This window comes from Taeniopygia guttata, chromosome 21 (genome assembly GCF_048771995.1).
Source record: "Taeniopygia guttata chromosome 21, bTaeGut7.mat, whole genome shotgun sequence".
Taxonomy (NCBI): Eukaryota; Metazoa; Chordata; class Aves; order Passeriformes; family Estrildidae; genus Taeniopygia; species Taeniopygia guttata.
In genome coordinates this window covers 5,405,259-5,425,063 of record NC_133046.1, presented here as the reverse complement: position 1 = coordinate 5,425,063, position 19,805 = coordinate 5,405,259, and the positions used below count along the sequence as shown (strand labels likewise).

The 19,805-nt window shown below is 48.8% G+C and overlaps 1 protein-coding gene across 33 annotated transcripts in view; it reads right to left on the bottom strand.

Moving 5' to 3' along the window:
- Window positions 1-19,805, bottom strand: part of EIF4G3 (eukaryotic translation initiation factor 4 gamma 3) — a 138,524-nt gene that overhangs the window by 41,458 nt on the left and 77,261 nt on the right. For 29 of the 33 annotated variants that reach the window (XR_012051690.1, XR_012051691.1, XM_030289413.4 and 26 more), the window contains 6 exons: window positions 18,071-18,250; window positions 16,969-17,083; window positions 13,168-13,268; window positions 10,385-10,507; window positions 6,469-6,577; window positions 459-1,310 (listed from right to left, as the gene is read on the bottom strand). Coding sequence is in view for 31 of the 33 variants with exons in the window: in XM_030289413.4 (XP_030145273.4) it covers window positions 459-1,310; window positions 6,469-6,577; window positions 10,385-10,507; window positions 13,168-13,268; window positions 16,969-17,083; window positions 18,071-18,250 (1,480 nt within the window). In the remaining 2 variants the exon portion in view is untranslated. The remainder of the gene's footprint in view (window positions 1-458; window positions 1,311-6,468; window positions 6,578-10,384; window positions 10,508-13,167; window positions 13,269-16,968; window positions 17,084-18,070; window positions 18,251-19,805) is intronic. The other 4 variants (XM_030289423.4, XM_032752117.3, XM_041720433.2 and 1 more) reach the window with 1 other exon arrangement.

The following is a 19,805-nucleotide window of genomic DNA, read 5'->3' as shown; positions in this document are numbered from 1 at the left end:
TCCCTGGAAGTGTCCAAGGCAAGGTGGGACACTGGAGTTTGGAGCACCCTGGGACAGTGAAAGGTGTTCCCACCCATGGCAGAGGGTGGCACTGGATGGGATTTAAGGTCCCTCCAATCCAAACCATCCTGGGATTCCACGAAGAGCAGCGTGCTCTGCACTCCCCCTCCACCAGCCCTGTGCTGCCATGAACGTATGAGCCCGCCCCAGCCTGGGACACACGTGCCAGTCAGTGACAATTATGAACAACCTGAAGGGATTTCTATCCCTGCCAACGAAGATCAGCATTTCACAATCACAGCAGCCATGCAGCCCCACCAGGCTTTTTCTTTTGCAGAGAGAAACAGAAGTATCTATTGGATGATAGCACAGAAACAGAAACGTCTACTGGAAGAAGAAAAAGCCCCTTTCCTTCATCCTGCAGTTCACAGCATGAACCCACAGAGCTCAATGCTTACCTGGGACAGGACTCCTGCTTGAGTTCACAGTCAGAGACTCCTGGCTCTCTTCCATTTGCCCATCTGCTTCTGTCTCTTCCTTCTTTTCAGTATCTTTTACCTCTTCACTAAGAGTAGTTCTTGTGCTCTCCTCTCCTTCTAAATCTCCCTGGACAACAGGGAGGGCACTCGGAGACAGGAGAGGAGGTGGAGAAGGAGCTGTAGTGGTGACAGCAGCGATGGGCAGCGGAGGGGACGGGGGCGGCGGGGTGGGTGGCGGGGTGGGAGGAGGAGAGGGCGCAGCGAGAGGAGCACTGGGAGGTGATGGAGCGCTCTCCACCTCTGCTGGGGGGGCCTCGGTGGGCTCCACCTCCACAGTCAACGCTGCAGCTTCCTCCTGAGCCACCTCTGGGCCGGGCTCGGCCCCGGCGCTGGCGCTGCTCGTGTCGCTGGTGGCAGCGGGTCCGGCCGGCACCGGCGGGGCGTCAGCGGGGGATGCTACTGCACTGCTGGGCTCTGTGCACGCCTCGGCACCGGGCTCCTCCACAGCAGGAGGGGCCGCTGGCTCCGGGCAGCCTGTGGCACTGGGGGTAGGCATCGCCTCCTCTCTGGGGAAGGCCAGTTCACATCTGTCCTCCGGGTCAGCCGCGGGCAGGGCTTTGCTGGACACGGTGACAGCAGCGGCAGCCGCGGGGACAGCGGCGGCCGGAGCGGCCGGGGCTGGCGACGGAGCACGAGGGAGTTCTGCCGGGGTTTCCACTGAGCTGGGGGCCTCGGTCGTCTGTCCAGCTTGATCTTTCTTCTCCCCAGCAGGTTCTGGTCTGAGGACTGGAGAAGGTGGTTTTAATACTGGATCTGGTTTTGGCTTCTCTTCTAGGAAAGGAGAAAAACCCATTATCAACAGCAAGGCAACTCCATGTTCCTGCCCAGTGCCTTGGCTCCCTTGGTTCCCATGCCTGCATTCTGCCAAGGAGCTCTGGGGAAGACACCAGAGGTCCCTGCACCTCACTGGGAATCTAAATTTGAACATACCTCTCCCATCCTGAGATGAGAGAATCTGGAGAGACTCATTGCAGCCCTCCAGTGCCTAAAAGGGGCTTATAAAGCAAGGAGGGCAACTTTTTACATGGACAAAAACTTGCAGGACAACGGCGAATGGGTTAAACTGAAAGAGGAAGATTTAGATTAGATGTTTGGAAGAAATGTATCAACGCAACCCCCAAAATCTTGTGCAGAAAGAAGTCCCTGCACTTTTCCTATGATTAGCAACAGACCTGGTGATCCTGTCCCTGCCATGACCATCACACAGCTCCCAAAGCTCTGCTGCAGCTCTCTGCTTCCCACTTCTTTGCTACAAAAGCCTGAGCCATTATCATTTAGGATCTTGCAGGAACACTGGACTCCTTTAGGACAATGTTACACCAGCAAAAATAATTCTGGAAAAGCCAGAGGCACAAACCTGCTCTTCAGATTAGAAGTCAAAGGCTACAACCAACTGCAAATCATCAAAATTCAGGTAGAACTGAACAGGTTTGGTTCTGCTGGATTTCCATTTGGGGCTTATTCAACAGCTCAGCTGAAGGGAAAGGGCTGAAGAGAACCAAAGGGTTTTGGAAGGAGAACCCATGTGAAACTGCCTGGAGCATCAAATCCCACCTTTAGGAATAGCTGGAGCAAAAGTGAGCTCTGCTTGCAGCACCAGCAGCCCCACCAGCATTACAGAGGCCCATGGCCAAGCAGCAGCTTATCAACCTAATGAGGCACCCAGGGACATGGCTTTGGAGGAGGATGACAAGTGAGGAAAGAGTATCTCAACAGCTGACTTTGATTCTGGAGACTCGGTGGAAGAAAAGGACGCAGGAAGTGGTTTGGAAAAAGAAAACACGTCACCTCTGATTTCTGGAACATCCTTTGCAGGAACTCCTGGAGCATTCCTGACATTTGCAGCTCACTATAAACAACTGCCTGGATATTCTCTCCCTGAGTCAAAGGAGAATGCTCAAAAAAAAACCCAAAAGCCCACCAACCAAATGCATTTGAAGTGTTAAGAAAATAATTCTGAGAGATAAAACCAGCACAAATCCACAACTGTGTTTGAAACCAGAGGTTTAACTCCCTTTCCTCAAACCACACCTTGTCTGACCAATGTTCTCGTCAAGGATACAGGTTGTGTGTGCAAAATCCCAGAGAGAAGTGATTTAATGATGGATTTCAGAGAATGAGGAGCAGATTTGGCTAATGAGAAGCAAATCTGAACTTGAACCCCTGTCCCAGAGAACAAATCTCTGAGTCCTCGCAGAGGAGGACTCATCCTTGCCAACTGTTACAGAGAGTCACGTGAACAACTCACAGTTGGGGAGGGAAAACAAAAATCAACGCAATTCATCCCAACTGGATCAAATCCCTCTTCCTAAATACGCTGAGATCATTCCTCATGTTATATTTAGAAAGTATTTACAGGAAGCGCTGGCTGTTCCAGGGGAAATATCAAAAGATTTTTTTTAAAATGTCCTGATAAATACAATTTTTGCAAAATTATTCCTTAAAGATTCTTTCACATACCCAGTGGGACAGCCCCCACTGCCTGCTTCATGAAGAGCTGTTGTTGGGCTGCTGGGTCCCAGTGGCACAGACTGGCCAGGACAGTGGATGAGGAAGATTTTACTGGATACAGGAATTTGTTCCTGCTCTGTGGTGTTTATCTGACAATAACTGCTGGGCTCGCTGCCATTTTTCCATCTTTTGTCCTGATGGAAACACTCACGAGGTAGCACCAGGACTGACTCAGTGTCAGCAGAGGGGCTTTGGAGCTTTCCAAACTCTGGGGTCTGACATTAATCTGTTCTCCACAAACCATGTTGTACATTCTACAAGTCTGATACATTGCAAGATTTGGAAGGAGGTTTAAAAAGAGGATAATAGTAGTCCAAACATCCCCCTGAACCTCTGCAAGCAGAAAAAATGTGGGCAGCTCTGATTCCATGCAGTTCTATCCCCCTGCACCTCCTGCACCTGCAGGCAGGCTCCGCAGACCCGGCCACTGGCTTGACCTGGATTCTCCAGCTGAATCCTCCCCTCTGTCAGCCTGGCTGGCATGGACACACGAGGGGCATCTCCAGGAACCAGAACTTGCACCTAAAGAATGGGATTCTTCAAGGCATTGTAGTAGCAATTCCTACACCTGGTCCACTGGAAGGTGTCCCTGCCATGGCAGTGGGGTCAGAGTGGAAGGAGCTTTAAGGTCCCCCCAACCCAAACCATTCTGGGATTCTACGAAATGCCAAAGGCTTGTCTTTAAAAAAAACCCAACCCTGGATATAAATAATGCAATCCCAAATCCAGCCTCAGGAATGACTTCAGACCAAGCCAAAGGGACTGCAGATCCTGGTGAGCTGGCAGAGCACACAGCCCCAGCCCCGAGCCCAGCCCAGTGCAGCAGCCAGATGCTGCTCACTGTTAGAAGCAGCTGCACAAGCAGCACTGGCTGTGACAGAATCACAATGATTCCAAACTTCAGCAGCTGCCAACGGGCACAGGAGAGGAAGGGCATGGGGAGAGCTGATCCATAGGATGGACAGGGCAGAGGAGAAACAACAACACTGGTTTGAATGAGCACTTCAGCCATGCAGTCACACCTGTCACTACTCTTGTTTTGGAAGCAAAAATCCCCCAACATCGAAGTGAAAAATCATGTTGATACCTTGGCATGTCTTTCTGAACAGAAGTGCCCCCCAAAAGTCATTAGTTCAGTTTAAATATAATTAATGGGGTCTGTTAATTACTGACACCAACCCCTACATTGCTCTGCCCCCCAGCCACAGCTGGGTGCTATTCCAGGCCTTTCCCTGCAGTGCTTACATAAATGTGCTCTTTAGCAATTTTTGGACTGGAACAAATGTTTGACTCTTTCTGGGATGGGACAGAGATAAACACAGGAAAGCTCATCAGTGTTAAACCCCAGTCAAGCCCTGCTTTATGTTTAAACCAGCACTGTCAGAGCTGTGTAACTAAGCAAACACACTTCCAGTTTACTCACAGCTGCCTACAAAGGGATTAAGTTAAAGAGAGAGAGAAGAGGGATAAGACCTGTTTGTCCTGGAAATCCACATTTTTATACAGAGAGATGAAATACTGTGAAGGAAAGTGATGGATTTTCAGAGATGAGAGTTCAAGGAACTCCTGGTCGTATGATTTAGTGGCAGGTAGTCCCGTGAGGAGCAGGGGGTTGGACCTGGTGATCCTAACAGGTCCCTTCCGGCTGGAGATGATCTGTGATTCCACAACTTTACAGCTCAGCCCCAGCTCTGTCCCAAGGATGTCCCTGGCAGCAAGAGGGTCTAGGGAATGTTGGCAGAGGGGACAGAGACAGGGATGAGCAGCTGTGCCAGAGCTGGGCAGCACCAAACAGCCAGGGGAGCTCAGGCAGCACAGCCACAGCAGAGCCAAGGGACATCAGACCCACCATGCCTTGTTCAGGTGACACTGGGGACATTGAAGGTTTGCACCAACATCTACACAGAGCCACAGCCTGCCTTTAAGCGGGAGATGGGACCAGACCAGCCCCCAAAGGTCCTTTTTCAACCTTTTACAACCAATTTCTAGACACTGCAGCAGTTTAGAGGCACAGCACTGGAAGAGGGAGACCCTGATGTCCACGCTGTGGCTGCAATAGCAACCCCAGGGACACGGTCCTTGGCTTCCCAGCAGTGACTGTGCTGGGATCCAGGGCACCTGCAGCACCAGAGATGTTGCTTTGTCCCCTTTTCTAGGGCTGTGCTCTTCTGGGGCTTGGTTTTCCTCTAGCAAACCTCTCCAGGGAACACACAACAGGACCAGAGGAAATAGCCTCAGGTTGTGCAAGGAGTCGTTCAGGTTGGATTTTGGGAAAATTCCTTCATGGAAAGGGTGGCCAGGCATTGATCTGGGCAGTGGTGGAGTGACTGTCCCTGAAAGTATAAAAAAAAAAACTGTGGACAAAAAACCTGGGGACATGGTTTGTACTGAACATGGCAGTGCTGGGTTGGACTTGAAGATCTGGGAGGGCTTTTCTGACTTTGGTGATTCTGTGACTCTGGATACCCTGAAATAAAAATCCCAGCACTCCATGATACTCTGAAATAAAAATCCCAGCACCCCATGATGTCCCTGCACGTGTTGCTCCAGGCAGGGCCCAGAGGCTGCGATGCCATGGGTGAAACTGGGAAGTAGATGGTGGTGTCAGCTCTGTACCCCAGCACCCATCCTGCTGCCACACATCAGGAACTGCAGCTTCCAACGGCTGCAAACCCCAGTGTGGAACGGCCTGGGCTTGCTCTGTCGCCTCCTGGGACAAGTCCCTGAACAGTTTTTAAAATTTCCCTTCCAATGTATATTATGGAATATCCTGAGCTGGCAGGGACCCATCAGGATCATCGAGTCCAACTCCTGGCCCCATGCAGGGACCCCAAGAATCCCATCCTGTGCCTGAGAGCACTGTCCAAGGAAATGGAATTTTAAGAAACTCACTCCATCTGTGCCATTTTTACCAAAGTCAGCAAAATCTGCTATAGGCTTTATGAGACACTTGGCACACTAATGGGTTTTTTCCTAGTTAATGTTGCCTATTCCTACAGGACTGGACACACAAGCAGCTCTGGGGAAGCCATATGATCCTCTGGATCCATGCCACTGCTGTGGCTAATTATCCAAATGATCCAAAGCCTCTCTGGCTAAAGCGTTTCCCTGACAACACGCTGGGTTCTGGAGGATGGCACTTGGGTGAGAGGAGTTTCTTCCCTCTGTGTGCTCTAAAACAACGTTTAGGACACAGAAGACCAAAGACAATTATTTTTAACCAGTTCCACATTAGCAAATTCCAATTAATTGCCTTAGCAACACACTTAAAATGTTCCACTGGAGGAAGAGAAGTTCCTCCCCTCCTATTTCTGCTGCCTGCTGGTCTCCCTGCCAAAAATATTCCAACTAAAACAAGAAAGGAGGGGAAAAAATAAATGATTCAAAATAATGAGGGAGGAAATCTCCATGAACCGACCTTGTTTGGAGGCGGGCGCCGCGGTGCCGGGGGCGCTGCCAGAGGGGTGGGAGCTCTCCACGGCTCCCAACGCCGGGGGAACGGGCTCGGGGACCTGGCTGGGCACCTGCTGGGGGGGAGGGACAACAGGGTGAGCCTGGGAACATCAAAACAGGCAGCAAAGGCAAGGGGGAGATGACACAGGGTGGTTAAAGGTGGGGAGAACAAAGAGAAAAATAAAGAGAAAAGATACACAGGTCAATTGGATAAATCCAAAAAGTTCATGGGAAAGGGAGGGAAAGGCAGCAGGAGAAGGGGAAAGGGATGTTCCCTGTTAAGAACAGCAAGGAAGGGACAGCACAGCACCATTATCAACGTGCTTTGCTCTCCCAGCACCTCTCCCAGGAGCTCCCCCATGCAGGACACACACCAAGCACACTCCTGGATCTCTCTGTGACTTCAGTTCACCTTTGGGATTTGACTCCTTTCTCTACTGACCCATTATTTCAACCCCCTTAGAGATTTAGATCTATTGATTTACTCTTCTGTGTACTTATCAACAGCTGATGTGTGCAGGACGGGATGAATGGTGGATCTGCACATGCATCACTCCTTATCCCAGAGGGAAAATCATCCCAGACTGGGAGTGCTTGGATGAAAAACATCCCCCAGCCTACAACAGCCTGGGGATGGGACCTGCAGGGCAAGAGGGGAATAAAAGCAGCTGGGCAACAATCTGAGGGAGAGCAGGAGGAGCAGAGTCCCAAAGAACATGGACTGAGATTGTCTGTATGGAAGAACAAAACAAAAAGGCCTGCAAAGACTGAAGGAAGACTGAAGGAGCTCCAGGCTGTGGCAGAAACACTATTTCAATGATCTCCCACCAAACACTCACCTGTGCTCAAGAAAGTTTGATAAAATCCTTTAGTATTTAGTCTCAGAATTTAAGGAAGACCAAGTTATTGGCCCAGACTCGAAGGTGAGACTTTCTGGAGTGAACACAGACAGGACAAGGCAGCTGGTCACAAAGTCCCCTGAAATACACACTGGCCAGGCACAGAAGAAAATAGGGCTAAATTTTAATTTCCTAATCCCAAGTGGAAAGCCAGGCAGCTCCCTGCAGGTGTCTGCTCTCATTCCACATCCAGGAACTTCTCTGGACATCTACAGGAAAAGGACTTTTTAGTCACTCCTGATTGCAGACAGGCTCTCAGAAACCTATGCAAACTTATTTCCCTATAAAAGGAAATGCTCTGGCAACCTGCTTCTCTTCCTGAGACACTGTTTTTTCCTCCCATCTCCAGTTTTTTGCCTATTGCATCTGAACAGTGCAGGATAAAGAGGGAATTGTCTCCAAGACACTATTTTTCACCATTTCTGGAAGACCAGGAAAAAGCACATCTGGAAAAATAAGAATGAAGATTTAATTGGGGGTCAAGGGTTGAAGTTTTATTTGGGCTTGCTCCTCTTTCAGGAATGAGCCTGACAGACTGGAGAATGGATGAAGAACTGCAGCCTAGCCTCCAGCTAAAGTGAAGGAGCCAAAGAAAACCCAGCTTTACAAATGAGCAGGTTTCAAGAACATTTTCCCCTCGCCCTCAGTGATCACGACATTCCTTTTATAAGAAAATTTATGGATGAAATCCATATTGTGGAGAAAGAAAACTGTGATAGGAACCACAGGAACCTAAGTAGAGAGGTGAAGAAGAAACCTGTGAGCCCAGAAACTTCTTGGGTCAGGAAATGTAATTCCTTAAGAAATGTAGAAAACATTTATTTTGTGAGAATGATACTGTAAATGAATAAATGGTCCTTATGCACTGAGTCTTGCAGCTGCAAAATAGAGCATTTAGAGAGTTTTTAGGGAAAAAGTCCCACTGAAAATTGCTCCCCTGATTTATGATGCTCCAAGGGTTGCTCTGGGTTATTCCACCCCACCATGGCCTGGACACCGAGCAAACACAACTCTGACAAACTCATTGAGACTTGGAAGAGTTTGGCCAGGAAAATAAGAGCATTCACTCATTAAAAAGTGATCTTCTGTGGAAGCCAATGCTGAGGCAATACCATAATCAGATTTTGGCCCTGGGTTTTCTTTCTCTTCCCAGTAAAAATCAGAGTGAAAATAGTGCCTGGCTAGAAATGGATAAATCACATCTCCATGCACCTCCAGCTTCTCTTGCAGGAACTTTAAAGCACTTTACTTGCTTAAAAGTAATTAAAACACATTGCAGAGGCACTTGGAAACTCAACCTAAAGCACTTTTCAGTCAGCACTGCTGAGTAAAAGGTACAGGAACTGGACTGGGAGTCACTTTGATGCTGCCTTGTCAAGCCCTGAGGCTGCACTCAACACCAGCAGCTCTGCTCTCCCTGCACTGTCCCAGAGCTGCCCCAAGTCAGGAGCATCTCCAAAGTTATGGCTGGATATTGAAAATTTACTGACTCGAGCCTGTTCAAAACAGTACCACCCCCACTACTGCAATTCCTGAGCACAGTTATTAAGGCACTATTTAATTTCACCCAAGATATTAAACGTGCTCTGAAGACTTGATTTACAGAAGCTGTTGGGACAATAATGTTGAATTTCCTGGCTTAAGTGGGCTTAAATTTTCAGTTATGTTACACTAATGAACTTATTCTGGTGAGCCCAATTTCAGAGCTCTTCTGTGATTACCAAAAGTGGTTCCAAGCACCTAATCAAAAGGAAGGCTGGATATTAAACAATGGAATATTTACATACCTTGGAGGAGATGATTGGACATCATTGCTGTGTTCTGAATATAAATTACAGCTGATCAGAATTCAGGGCTAGTAACCTCCTTTATTTCTTTCTGTTTGACTTAGTTGTAGTGCCTTAAAATAGATTTCAGAATGTAAGAATGGCCAGGTAAGTGCCTGGATTCACTGCATTGTGCAGGAATACCACAGGAAATCCTGGCTGGTTCCAACTCTTCCCACTTCCAGTGAGGAAGGTCGGGTAGCAAGAAGAAATGGGGAGATGATCTCACCAAGATTCTCATGTTTGGCATCTCTACTGTCTTTTCTAATGGTGCCTTGCTGCTGGATGGGGACCAGAGGAGAAAACTGGTGACAAAGCAAAAGGTGGAGCCTTCAGAAGACACAAGGATTGGACTCAGCTGGGAATGACTGAAAGCTGAAACCTTGCTGCTCCCAGGGAGGGATCTCCAGGCCGGGCTCTCACTTCACCTCAATGATCCCAGTTACATCTCCCTGGAATCCCAGCACTGCTCCCAGACAGAGCTGTGCTCCTGCCTCAGCACAGGCCCTTCAGCAGAAAATCTACTCCCACACGGAGAGGAAAGGAAGGTTTGAGCTCAGAAAAAGCTGTTTCACCTTAAAAGCTGCCAAAAGCTGGTGACATCAAACAGAGAAGAAGGTGGAAGAAGAAATCACATCCCAGCACCAGCTCTGCTGTAGCCCAGCCATCAGCTGGAGAACCTTCCTGACCTCTAACCAAGGACTTAAAGGAGTCAGACTCAAAGGTGTATGACAAGAAGGGATTTAAGAGCTACAGAAAATTATTTGGAATCTTTATAATTTTTCTCTCACCAGCAAAATGTATTGTTAAGTTTGAACACCCAGAGACCAAATGTGTGATAAACTTATTACAGTTCTGTGAGAAAATTCCTGAGTTCCAGATCTTCTCTAAAACAGCTCCTCCTTTAACACTGAAAAGCTCTGAAAATCTACTGCTGATGGAAAACCAGGGAGGGGAAAGTACAGCAGCACTGGGGCTCCACATCGACAAGCCATGGACTGCTAAGAATGGTCAAACTTGGGAAAACATCATTGCTGAAGAATATTGATAATTTAGGAGCATCCAGGTCTCTGAGATGGTCAGAGGTGTGGTTGGAGGTGTGAGGAGAGGCACAGCAAGGCAAAGGTCACAGGGGAGGAATGCAGCCCTTCCTTACCTGAGGTGGAGTCGGGGTGGAGGTGGGTCTGACGATGGGGGGGGTGGGGTTCCTGCTGCCCCCTCCAGACATGATTTCTTCTGTTATGTCTTTGCCTCCCTGGTTTGGATCCCGGATTCGTATCTACAGGATTGAAAGAATTGCAATAACAACAAAGGAATAATTCCCACCAGTGCTCCTGGTACTGCTGTCCTGGTGGAGAGTGGCGTGGGCAGCTCCCACCACACCCAGCAGGAGATGCTCTGGGATGAGCTGGTGCTCAGCAGCAACACTGGGATGTGGCTTGTTTCCATGGCTTGGAATGCATGGCATGTCATCCCTTCATCAACACCTAATTTAATCAAAACTTAATTGAATAATCAACTACACCAGTTCAGTCTAAATATGTGCACCCTGTAATTCAAAATACAGGCTTTGCTGCTGGAATGTGAGTTTCCTGCAACTGAGAAAATGTGGGAGACAGTTTAGGTACAAGCTAAGCTTGCCCAGTAGTGGAAAGGGCAAGAATGGAGAAAAGGCTGTCTTTTACCCTGACAGGAAACTCCCTGACCTTGCCAGCCCAGCTTCTGGGGAAGGGGGAAAGCAAATCAGTCCCAAGTTCCACCAAAACAGAAGGAATCAAACAAAAACACTGAGTGGAGGAAAGGGAAACTGAAAGAACAAACTCAAGTCCTTAGAACGCTGCAGCATTTAGGAAAAAAGCAGGATTTTTGAGTTTCTTCACAGCCCCAAAATGGGAAGAAAAAATATTTTCCAAAACAAACCACTCCAGAACACTCACTGAATCCTCAACTGACACTTGAGCCAACCCATGTCCCTGAACAGGGGGAAGAGCCAGCATGTCTGGGATAATGTGAAACAGCTTTTCATCTCCAGTGTAAGAACTAGAGATTCTGATAACCCTGAAGACAGAGTTCTGTGTATCTGCCCACCTTCTCCAAAGCTCTTGGCTGAACTCGAGATTAATTCCAGAAAGAAATCCTAGCAAACAACTCCAAGCAAACCAAGAGACACCATCACCCTTCCCAAAGCAGGGTTCTGCTGGAAACCATGCTGTAATTGCCTCATGGCAGGGGGTGGGAATGGTCTTTCAGGTCCTTCCAAGCCAGCCCTACCGGGATTCTGGGCTATAAAATCATAACTGCAGAAGAGTTTTGTGACTTGTCAAACTCAGTTTGGTGGATGGTGGCTTCACTCTGTTTGTGAACACACAAACACACACAAGTACTCAAGATGTGGAGTTTGGGCTTCTCATATTTTTGATGGAGTTTTTTTTTTTTTCCTAAAATATTTCATTAACTACAGCAACAAGGACCTAAGAGTTGGCACTAATTCCTGCCTCTCCTCCACCTGACACAGAGTCAATGGCATTAAAAACAAGATTTCCCTGCCTGCAAGGGAAATTTGTAGTACTCAAATACTCAGCTCATGGTGGATGTGGGCATGTGCACATGAATACATTTAATTTTTCTCATTTCTCCAGTTGCAACACCAATTACCAAACTGAAACAGCACATTCAGAGAGAAGCATCTCGGGCATTTAAAATCCTTTTTCTGCCTCAAAGAACGTAGCTTGGCTGGCATGGAAGTGCCTTAATCCCAGCTGAGCGTGTCTGATCAGCTCTGCATTTCAATGGCATCGGGGATCTGGGCATGTCGTGTTTGGGATGCTGAAAAGAGACTCCTGGGGACTGAAGAGGTGACAAAAAGGCTGCTGAGAGCAGCCATCAAAAAGGCCTTTCCTGAAAGCACAGCTCACACATTGTTCAGTTCTTCCGGTCTCCCAAATCAAGCGTCGCCCCAGATCACCCTCAAAACTCCAAAGATGCAAATATTCTGCATTTTGAGACATGTCCAAGTCCTTTTATTCTTTTCTACCCCCAGGAAACTGTTCTTTTAATGTTTCCAAAACACTCTCACACAAATACTGCTGCAATTTCCTTTTCAGTCCTTTACAAATGATTCATTCACAAGTTCAAGGCCTTATCATCTTTTCTTGGTTAAACCTTATATTCACCCCATACACCTTCACTGCTCCCCACCATCCACCTGTAGATGAGTTTAAACTCCATTCATCTGCCTCTCTCAAATTCCCCCCAGTGAACTAGAAAGAGAGGGAATGTGCTCTCCAAACCCATACCCACTTTGATAATGTGGTCAAGTTCTTTCAAGCCTGCAAATACATCCACAACTTACTGGTTTTCCACCTTTTTCAAGGCATAATATTCAATAACTTCTAATTTGTCACTGTGAACCAATTCCCAACATTCTCCCAAACTGCTGAGTTCACTCATTCCCTCCTGGCTTTTTGGGAGCACTCTAGGCAGCAGCACAGGTGAGGATTCCAGGTTTGGGGAGACCATACTGCTTTTGCTTATGTTTATTTAAAACCAGCAAAATTATTTTCCTTTTTGATTGGCTGAGATGTCACAAGCTCAGAGAATGCCCATAGGAAAATGGAAAACAGCACTGTGCAATGTTTAATTATACTTAATCCCTTTGGGAATCACAAAATGACTGGTTTGGGATGGAAGGGATCTTAAAGCTCATCCTTCAAGCATGGGCAGGGACACCTCCCACTGTCCCAGGCTGCTCCAAGCCCTGTCCAGCCTGGCCTTGGACACCTCCAGGGATCCAGGGGCAGCCACAGCTGCTCTGGGCACCCTGTGCCAGGGCCTCCAGTGAAGGTAAAGCTCAGGCTTCATCTTAAGAACATTATTCATGTCCTTGCAGCTCCCACCCAGGACAGAGCCTGGGGCTGAGTCCCCCAGGGCCCCACTCACCGTTTTCTTCTCTCTCTTGGCAGGTGGCGGCTGCTGCTGCTGCGTAGGCACAATGATGGGTGCAGACTGGTACACGGGCTGGCTGGGGTAGAAGGGTGTTCCTGGGGCAGCAATGACACAAACCAGAGGGACAAGGTCAGCTCAGGACAGACAACCAACCCCAGAGGTGCAGCTGGCCAGAACTTCCAACATCCGTCTGGGAACGCTGCGTTTGCTCGGCTCCACTGCCACTGAACAGAAGCTGATGCTCCATCAAGACAAGAGATTCAGTCACCATTTCTTATTTGATTTCCACGACCCAAAATTGGCCATGTACATCATCCATTTCTGAGAGGCTGTGGATACCACAGAGGCACTGCAAGACCATCCCTCTGCCTGACAAACAGGAAGATTTTCTGCTGGATTTGCTGCTGGTTTATCAGGGGTTTTCTGCCTTTGTAGAGAAATTTAGTCTAACCAATACAAACAATTTGTGAGGTCAACTGCAACCTATTTGGAAGCATAACCAGAAAATTTAATTATGAGCAATGCTCTTCTCATGCTGCAACACACAAAAAGCAAGACCACAGTGATGAGTGCAGGATTACACCACGCTGCTGATCACATTCCTCACAGCCAATGTGGTTCATTATGGTTTTTTCAGTGGAATGAGAGTGGCTCAATAAATAACCAAGTGCTTTAAGACCACGCTAGAGATCAGGGTGGCAGAACAGAGCTGCTTCCTGCCCATGGATCAGGTGTCAGGGGAATGTGTAAGGTGCTGCTGGGTGTTCTCCCTTCTAGGCATGGATGCTGGATGAACTGAGTGCTTGCACTTGCCTCTGGCACGTTCTGATCTGTTCTTCAGCTACACTAACCTTTAACTGAGAATGAAAATCTGGATTGTGCCTGTAACCCAACCGGGAGGTCACTGCATCTCAGGCAAGGGGTGAAATCCAAGAAAGCAAATTAAACCAGCCCAGCACAGCCTGATTTGCAACTTCCAAGGATGCATTCCTCCTGCTGAGAGCTGGAAAGCCCCAGCTCGGAGCAGGCTCCCTGTCTGCACCCTCAGTGAGGGAACTTTTTCCAGTCCAAGCAGGGAGCACTGCATGGCATCAAGGAGCTCGAAGTGACACTCCTGTGTGGGCAGAATCACTCAAGAAATGTCTCATTTTGAATGCCAGGGTCAGCAGAGCCACTTCAGATCTGGCCCCAAAGTCTCTATCACCATCTCTGCAGGCTGGGAATCAAAAATTATTGCCCAGAGCAGCTGTGGCTGCCCCTGGACCCCTGGAAGTGTCCAAGGCCAAGCTGGGCAGGGCTGGGAGCTGTGTTATTCACATTCTCTGAACAGAGAGAGACATGATTCTCTCTCCCAGGATTTTTCCTGGGCAGTTGTGAGACACGGTGAGAAAGCTCAGAGAAAGAAAAAAACCAATTCTTATCTCTATTCACTGCTCCTGTTGTTTGGCACATGTGGAATGTGTTATGGAGACTGTTTTCTGAAGAGTGATTTGTTAATTGGGCACCGGTGATGGCTGTTTGGATTGACTGGCCCATTGGGTCAAAGCTGTGTTGTGACTGTCTGGAGACAATCATGGGTTTTTCTTTAGTATCTTTTTAGTATGTTATAGTTCTAGTATAGTATAGTATAGTATTAATGTAATATAACTTAGCTTAATAAAAGCAATTTATTCAGCCTTCTGCACCATGGAGTCAGAGCACGTTATTCCCCATGCAGGGGGTTGCAGTGCTTCGACAGGGAGCAGCCTGGGATAGTGGAAGCTGTCCCTGTCCATGGCAGGGGGTGGGATTGGATGGGATTTAAGGTCCTTCCAAGCCAACCATCCTGGGATTTGGTGATTCTATGAAGCCTGCTGATGAGCAGGTGTCCAAGGAGAGCCTGGGTAAGGTGAGGGAACAGGGGACGCCTGGGGTCCTGCAAGGTGTGAATTCCCTTCACTGGTAGTCTCCTAGAAACCAGATCTAACCACATCACCTGCAACGTGATCCCTGATGGAAAGGCAGCTCCAGCAGAACTCAGTGAATGACTCTCCCTTTAGGAAAAGTATTTTTAAAACCCAAGTCCTGAAAAGAGTAACTTCTGGGAAGAAACAGCTTCTGTGACAAGTCAAGTGCATTTGTCAGTGCCACACTCTCTGCTCTGCTCCCTGCCTTTGATCCCTTCCAGTTCTTCAGCACACAACTTTTATTCTCTTTCCTACCCACTGATGACTTCAAGGCCTTTCCCAGTGTTGTACAGAAACTCCCTGACATCAGAGAATGAAAAACTGCAAAACTAACTTATAAAATTGCACTGTCCATCTTCACAAGTTCTGTCTTTCACTGTATTTTCCCTCATCACCTTCTTTAGGTCTTGCCAAACTGCAATGATTTTGATATCCAGCAGCCACACTGGCTACAAGTCCTGTGATTGATGGAAAAGGCACTGCCAGCAGCATTATCCATGCCTGGACTGTAGATTTAGCTGTTCCCCAAAGCTGGCAGCACCTGGAGAGAGACTGAGCATTCCCAGTCCCTGTACACAGCAAGGGGGTGACAGGAGGGAAAGGTGGGTAAGTCCAGGCAAATCCCTGGTGAAAACTTCCCTGCCTGGAAAACTCTGCAGGATAGAGAGCTCTGGCTGCACCCACTGATGCTCCACAGTTGCAGCAACCTAAAGCTGGGACTAAAAGATCCCAAGATTTTCTGCAAAAAACCAGGCGCTTCCAGGAGAGGAAAGGAGCTGGAAATGAACCTTTTCCTAATTACAAGAGTGAAGACAGATAAATGGCACCAAGCAAGCAGGAAGTACGAAAGCAGACCTGTAACAGCACAAAAAAATGAGGAATACTGGGCAATTTCCTCATCTAGTGGATCAGATTTGAAGAACCATTACAATATTTCTTCTATTTTCTCTAGGATCAGCCACTAGGAAGTAGCTGCCCTGTAATTACCCTCTCTCCTATTCTGAAATTGCATTACCAGCTTCAAAGGCTTCATGACAACCTTTCAATAATTCCCTTGAGTTCCACACAGACCAGATAAATAAGATAAGGAAAAGAGGAAAAATAAGAGACCTTTCTGAATGATGGACAGGGAAGCTACTGGGTTTTTCTCTCCCTCCAAAGGGATCTCTGTGTGTGAAGAGCAAACTGCAATTCTGCCAAGGGAGCAGGGCTGTTACTGGTCAGCCTGGAAGAGAATCAGTCACCCCAAAGCTCCAAAATTCCAACAGAGAATTCCCATGGGAGCCTACGAATATCTCGCCCCTGATAGGCTGCAGAATGTGAGTGGGCAGGGAGCAGTGAGTGACCAAATGCATGAAAAGGCCGAGTTTTGGCCTCTGCAGGGGTTACAGACTCTTCCACTGGACTAAATTATCTTTGCAGCACCAATCCAGGGAAAAACCCACATGGCTTGTTCTTATCCCCCAGCACACACCAAACAAGAAACACTGGGATAAGAACTGTTACCTGCTGTTAACTGGTAATGCCAGTGCATGGCAGTGAAAACCAAGACTGCCAAATGTGTTCCCACAATACCTGAATAAATAATAATGATTGAGCAGGCACTAAAAACCAGCCCCATTCCTGGTCACAGGCAATCCTGGGCAGCTGCAGCCTTTCCTGACACACTCATACAAACAATACTCTGGGATTTTTCAGGAGTGAATAATCAGGGCTGTGACACCACCAAATTTAGCAGCTATTTGAAGTTCAAACAAATGCTAATCCAGCTTGTTATTATAAATCTTCAGCTTGACAACAGAAAAACACACCAAGAAAAGACTGTAAGAACTCTCCAAGCAGAACTCACCGTAGGCATTGGGGAATTCTCCAGGACCTGGGCCTGGATAGAAGGGTCCTGGTCCTGGTGGCTGCACAGGATATTGCTGGGGTGGCCCAACGTATGGGGGGCCACTGTGACGATACTGGGGGGACAAAAACAACCATCACTGTACAAGGACTGGGGCAACCTGTAACTGAGCCCCCCAGACAACAGGGATCTGATCCTCACATTGGTTCATGACAGCTTTGGGCATCACAGAATCATGGAATTGTTAAGGTTGGAGAACTTTAAAGACCACTGAGTCCAACCATCAACCAGCAGCACCACCAAGTTCACCTCTGACCATGTCCCCAAGTGCTACATCCACACGTTGTCTGAACATTTCCTGGGATGGGGACTCCACCACTGCCCCAGGAATCCTCTGCCAGTGCCTGACCACCCTTTCCACGAAGGAAATTTCCCTAATATCCACCTAAACCTCCCCAAATGTTAGTGCCAGAAGTAAGGTAAAGCCAAGGCAGGGAGGACACAGGAGCTGAGGTAGAACAGAGTCACTCCCCTGACTGCAGCACTGTGTAATGAGGCCCAAGGTTCTGGAGTGTCTGTGGATTGGTTAAGTCAAAATAAGTATTTTTAAAGCACTAAATATTTTCCAAGAGCTTGGTTTCCTACTGTGCTTGAGAGAGGTCTGAAAAAGGCGATTGGTTCCTACTGCCACCATGCACAGAACAAATACTTCAGACAGAGAAAGGACAGAGGCTGAACCACAGAATCCTGGAATCATTTAGGCTGGAAAAGCCCCCTACAACCACCAAGTCCAACTGTTCCACCAGCACTGCCAAGCCCACCCCTAAACCTTGTCCCCAGATGCCACATCCACACATTTCTTCAACACTTCCAGGGATGCTGGCTCCACCACTGCCCTGGGCAGCCTCTGCCAATGCCCCATCATCCTCTCCATGAAGGAACTTTTTCCAATACCTAATCCAGACCTGCCCTGGCACCTGATATACAACTACCAGCCTGATTTCACAGACACATCTCCACACCATCCTGGCAGCTCCTGAGACACCCCCCATGGAGCAAACGCTGCTCTGCAGCTCCTCAGGTGCCTGGATGCTGGATTTACCTGTGGGATACAGTACTGGGGGCCCTGAGGCATCGGATAGGGCATTGGCAGGTGGTTCACCATCATGATGTGCTGGTTGGTTTGGTACACGGCAGTCGGGGTCTGCGCTCCGGGACGGATGGAGGGGCTGCTGTTCTGGATGGTGGCTCTTGGAGGCTGGATCTGAGGCCTCTGAAAAAACTGGGAGAGGGGAGGAAGAGAAGAGAGAAAACAAAGAACTGGTCAGACTTCCTGGGAAAGAATTGAAATATCCTTACAATATTATAGTTATGGTGTTAGTTTCTAGGGATTGCCACACTTCCAGAAAACTGAAGGACAGTCCATGTTTCTCTGTGAACAGCAGGGCCATCTATGGCTTTCTATTTTACAAGGCAGAAACAGGCAAGAAATATTACAAACTAATAATTATTAGTTTGTATCCCCTGAATTTTACAGCTAAACCTTCAGAGTCAACTTTAGAAAAATGAGTTTATCTAATTATCTTTTTATAAGGTGGATTGGCTACTAAAAAAACCCACCTTTATAAATACCCCAGGGAAATAAAACATCAAGACAACTGTTCCAATTTATCTCCAAAAGAGCTAAAAATCCAGAATTTCATAGAGGCCAGAGGCACCTCGTGTCTCTCCTTCACATCCAGGTCACTTGTCCTGCCCTGTTTTCCAAAGGGTGGCAACCTGTCCCGGAGTGATCCCAAAGCCTCGACCACGCTGCGGATGGGCCAGGCCTGGGCAGCCAAGCAAGGCCTGGCAGCGGCTCCACGCTCGCCCTCCCAGCTGGGAGGGGTCTGGATCTGCACCCTGGGATGGGCACAGGGCTGGATCTGCATCCTGGGAGGGGCACTGGGCTGGATCTGCACCCTGAGATGGGCACAGGTCTGGATCTGCATCCGGGATGGGCACTGGGCTGGATCTGTACCCCGGGATGGGCACAGGGCTGGATCTGTACCCTGGGATGGGCACTGGGCTGGATCTGTACCCTGGGATGGGCACAGGGCTGGATCTGCATCCTGGCAGCCCCAGAATGGGCAGTGGGGCTGGCTCTGCATCCGGGATGGGCACTGGGCTGGATCTGCGCCCCGGGATGGGCACAGGGCTGGATCTGTACCCTGAGATGGGCACAGGGCTGGATCTGCATCCCAGGATGGGCACAGGGCTGGATCTGTACCCTGAGATGGGCACAGGGCTGGTTCTGTACCCTGGGATGGGCACAGGGCTGGATCTGCATCCCAGGATGGGCACAGGGCTGGATCTGTACCCTGAGATGGGCACAGGGCTGGTTCTGTACCCTGGGATGGGCACAGGGCTGGATCTGCATCCCAGGATGGGCACAGGGCTGGATCTGTACCCTGAGATGGGCACAGGGCTGGTTCTGTACCCTGGGATGGGCACAGGGCTGGATCTGCATCCCAGGATGGGCACAGGGCTGGATCTGTACCCTGAGATGGGCACAGGGCTGGTTCTGTACCCTGGGATGGGCACAGGGCTGGATCTGCATCCCAGGAGGGGCACAGGGCTGGATCTGCATCCTGGGATGGGCACAGGGCTGGATCTGCACCCCGGGATGGGCACTGGGCTGGATCTGCATCCTGGGATGGGCACAGGGCTGGATCTGCACCCTGGGATGGGCACAGGGCTAAATCTGCATCTGGGATGGGCACAGGGCTGGATCTGTACCCTGGGAAGGGCACTGGGCTGGATCTGCACCCCAGGATGGGCACTGGGCTGCAGGCTCT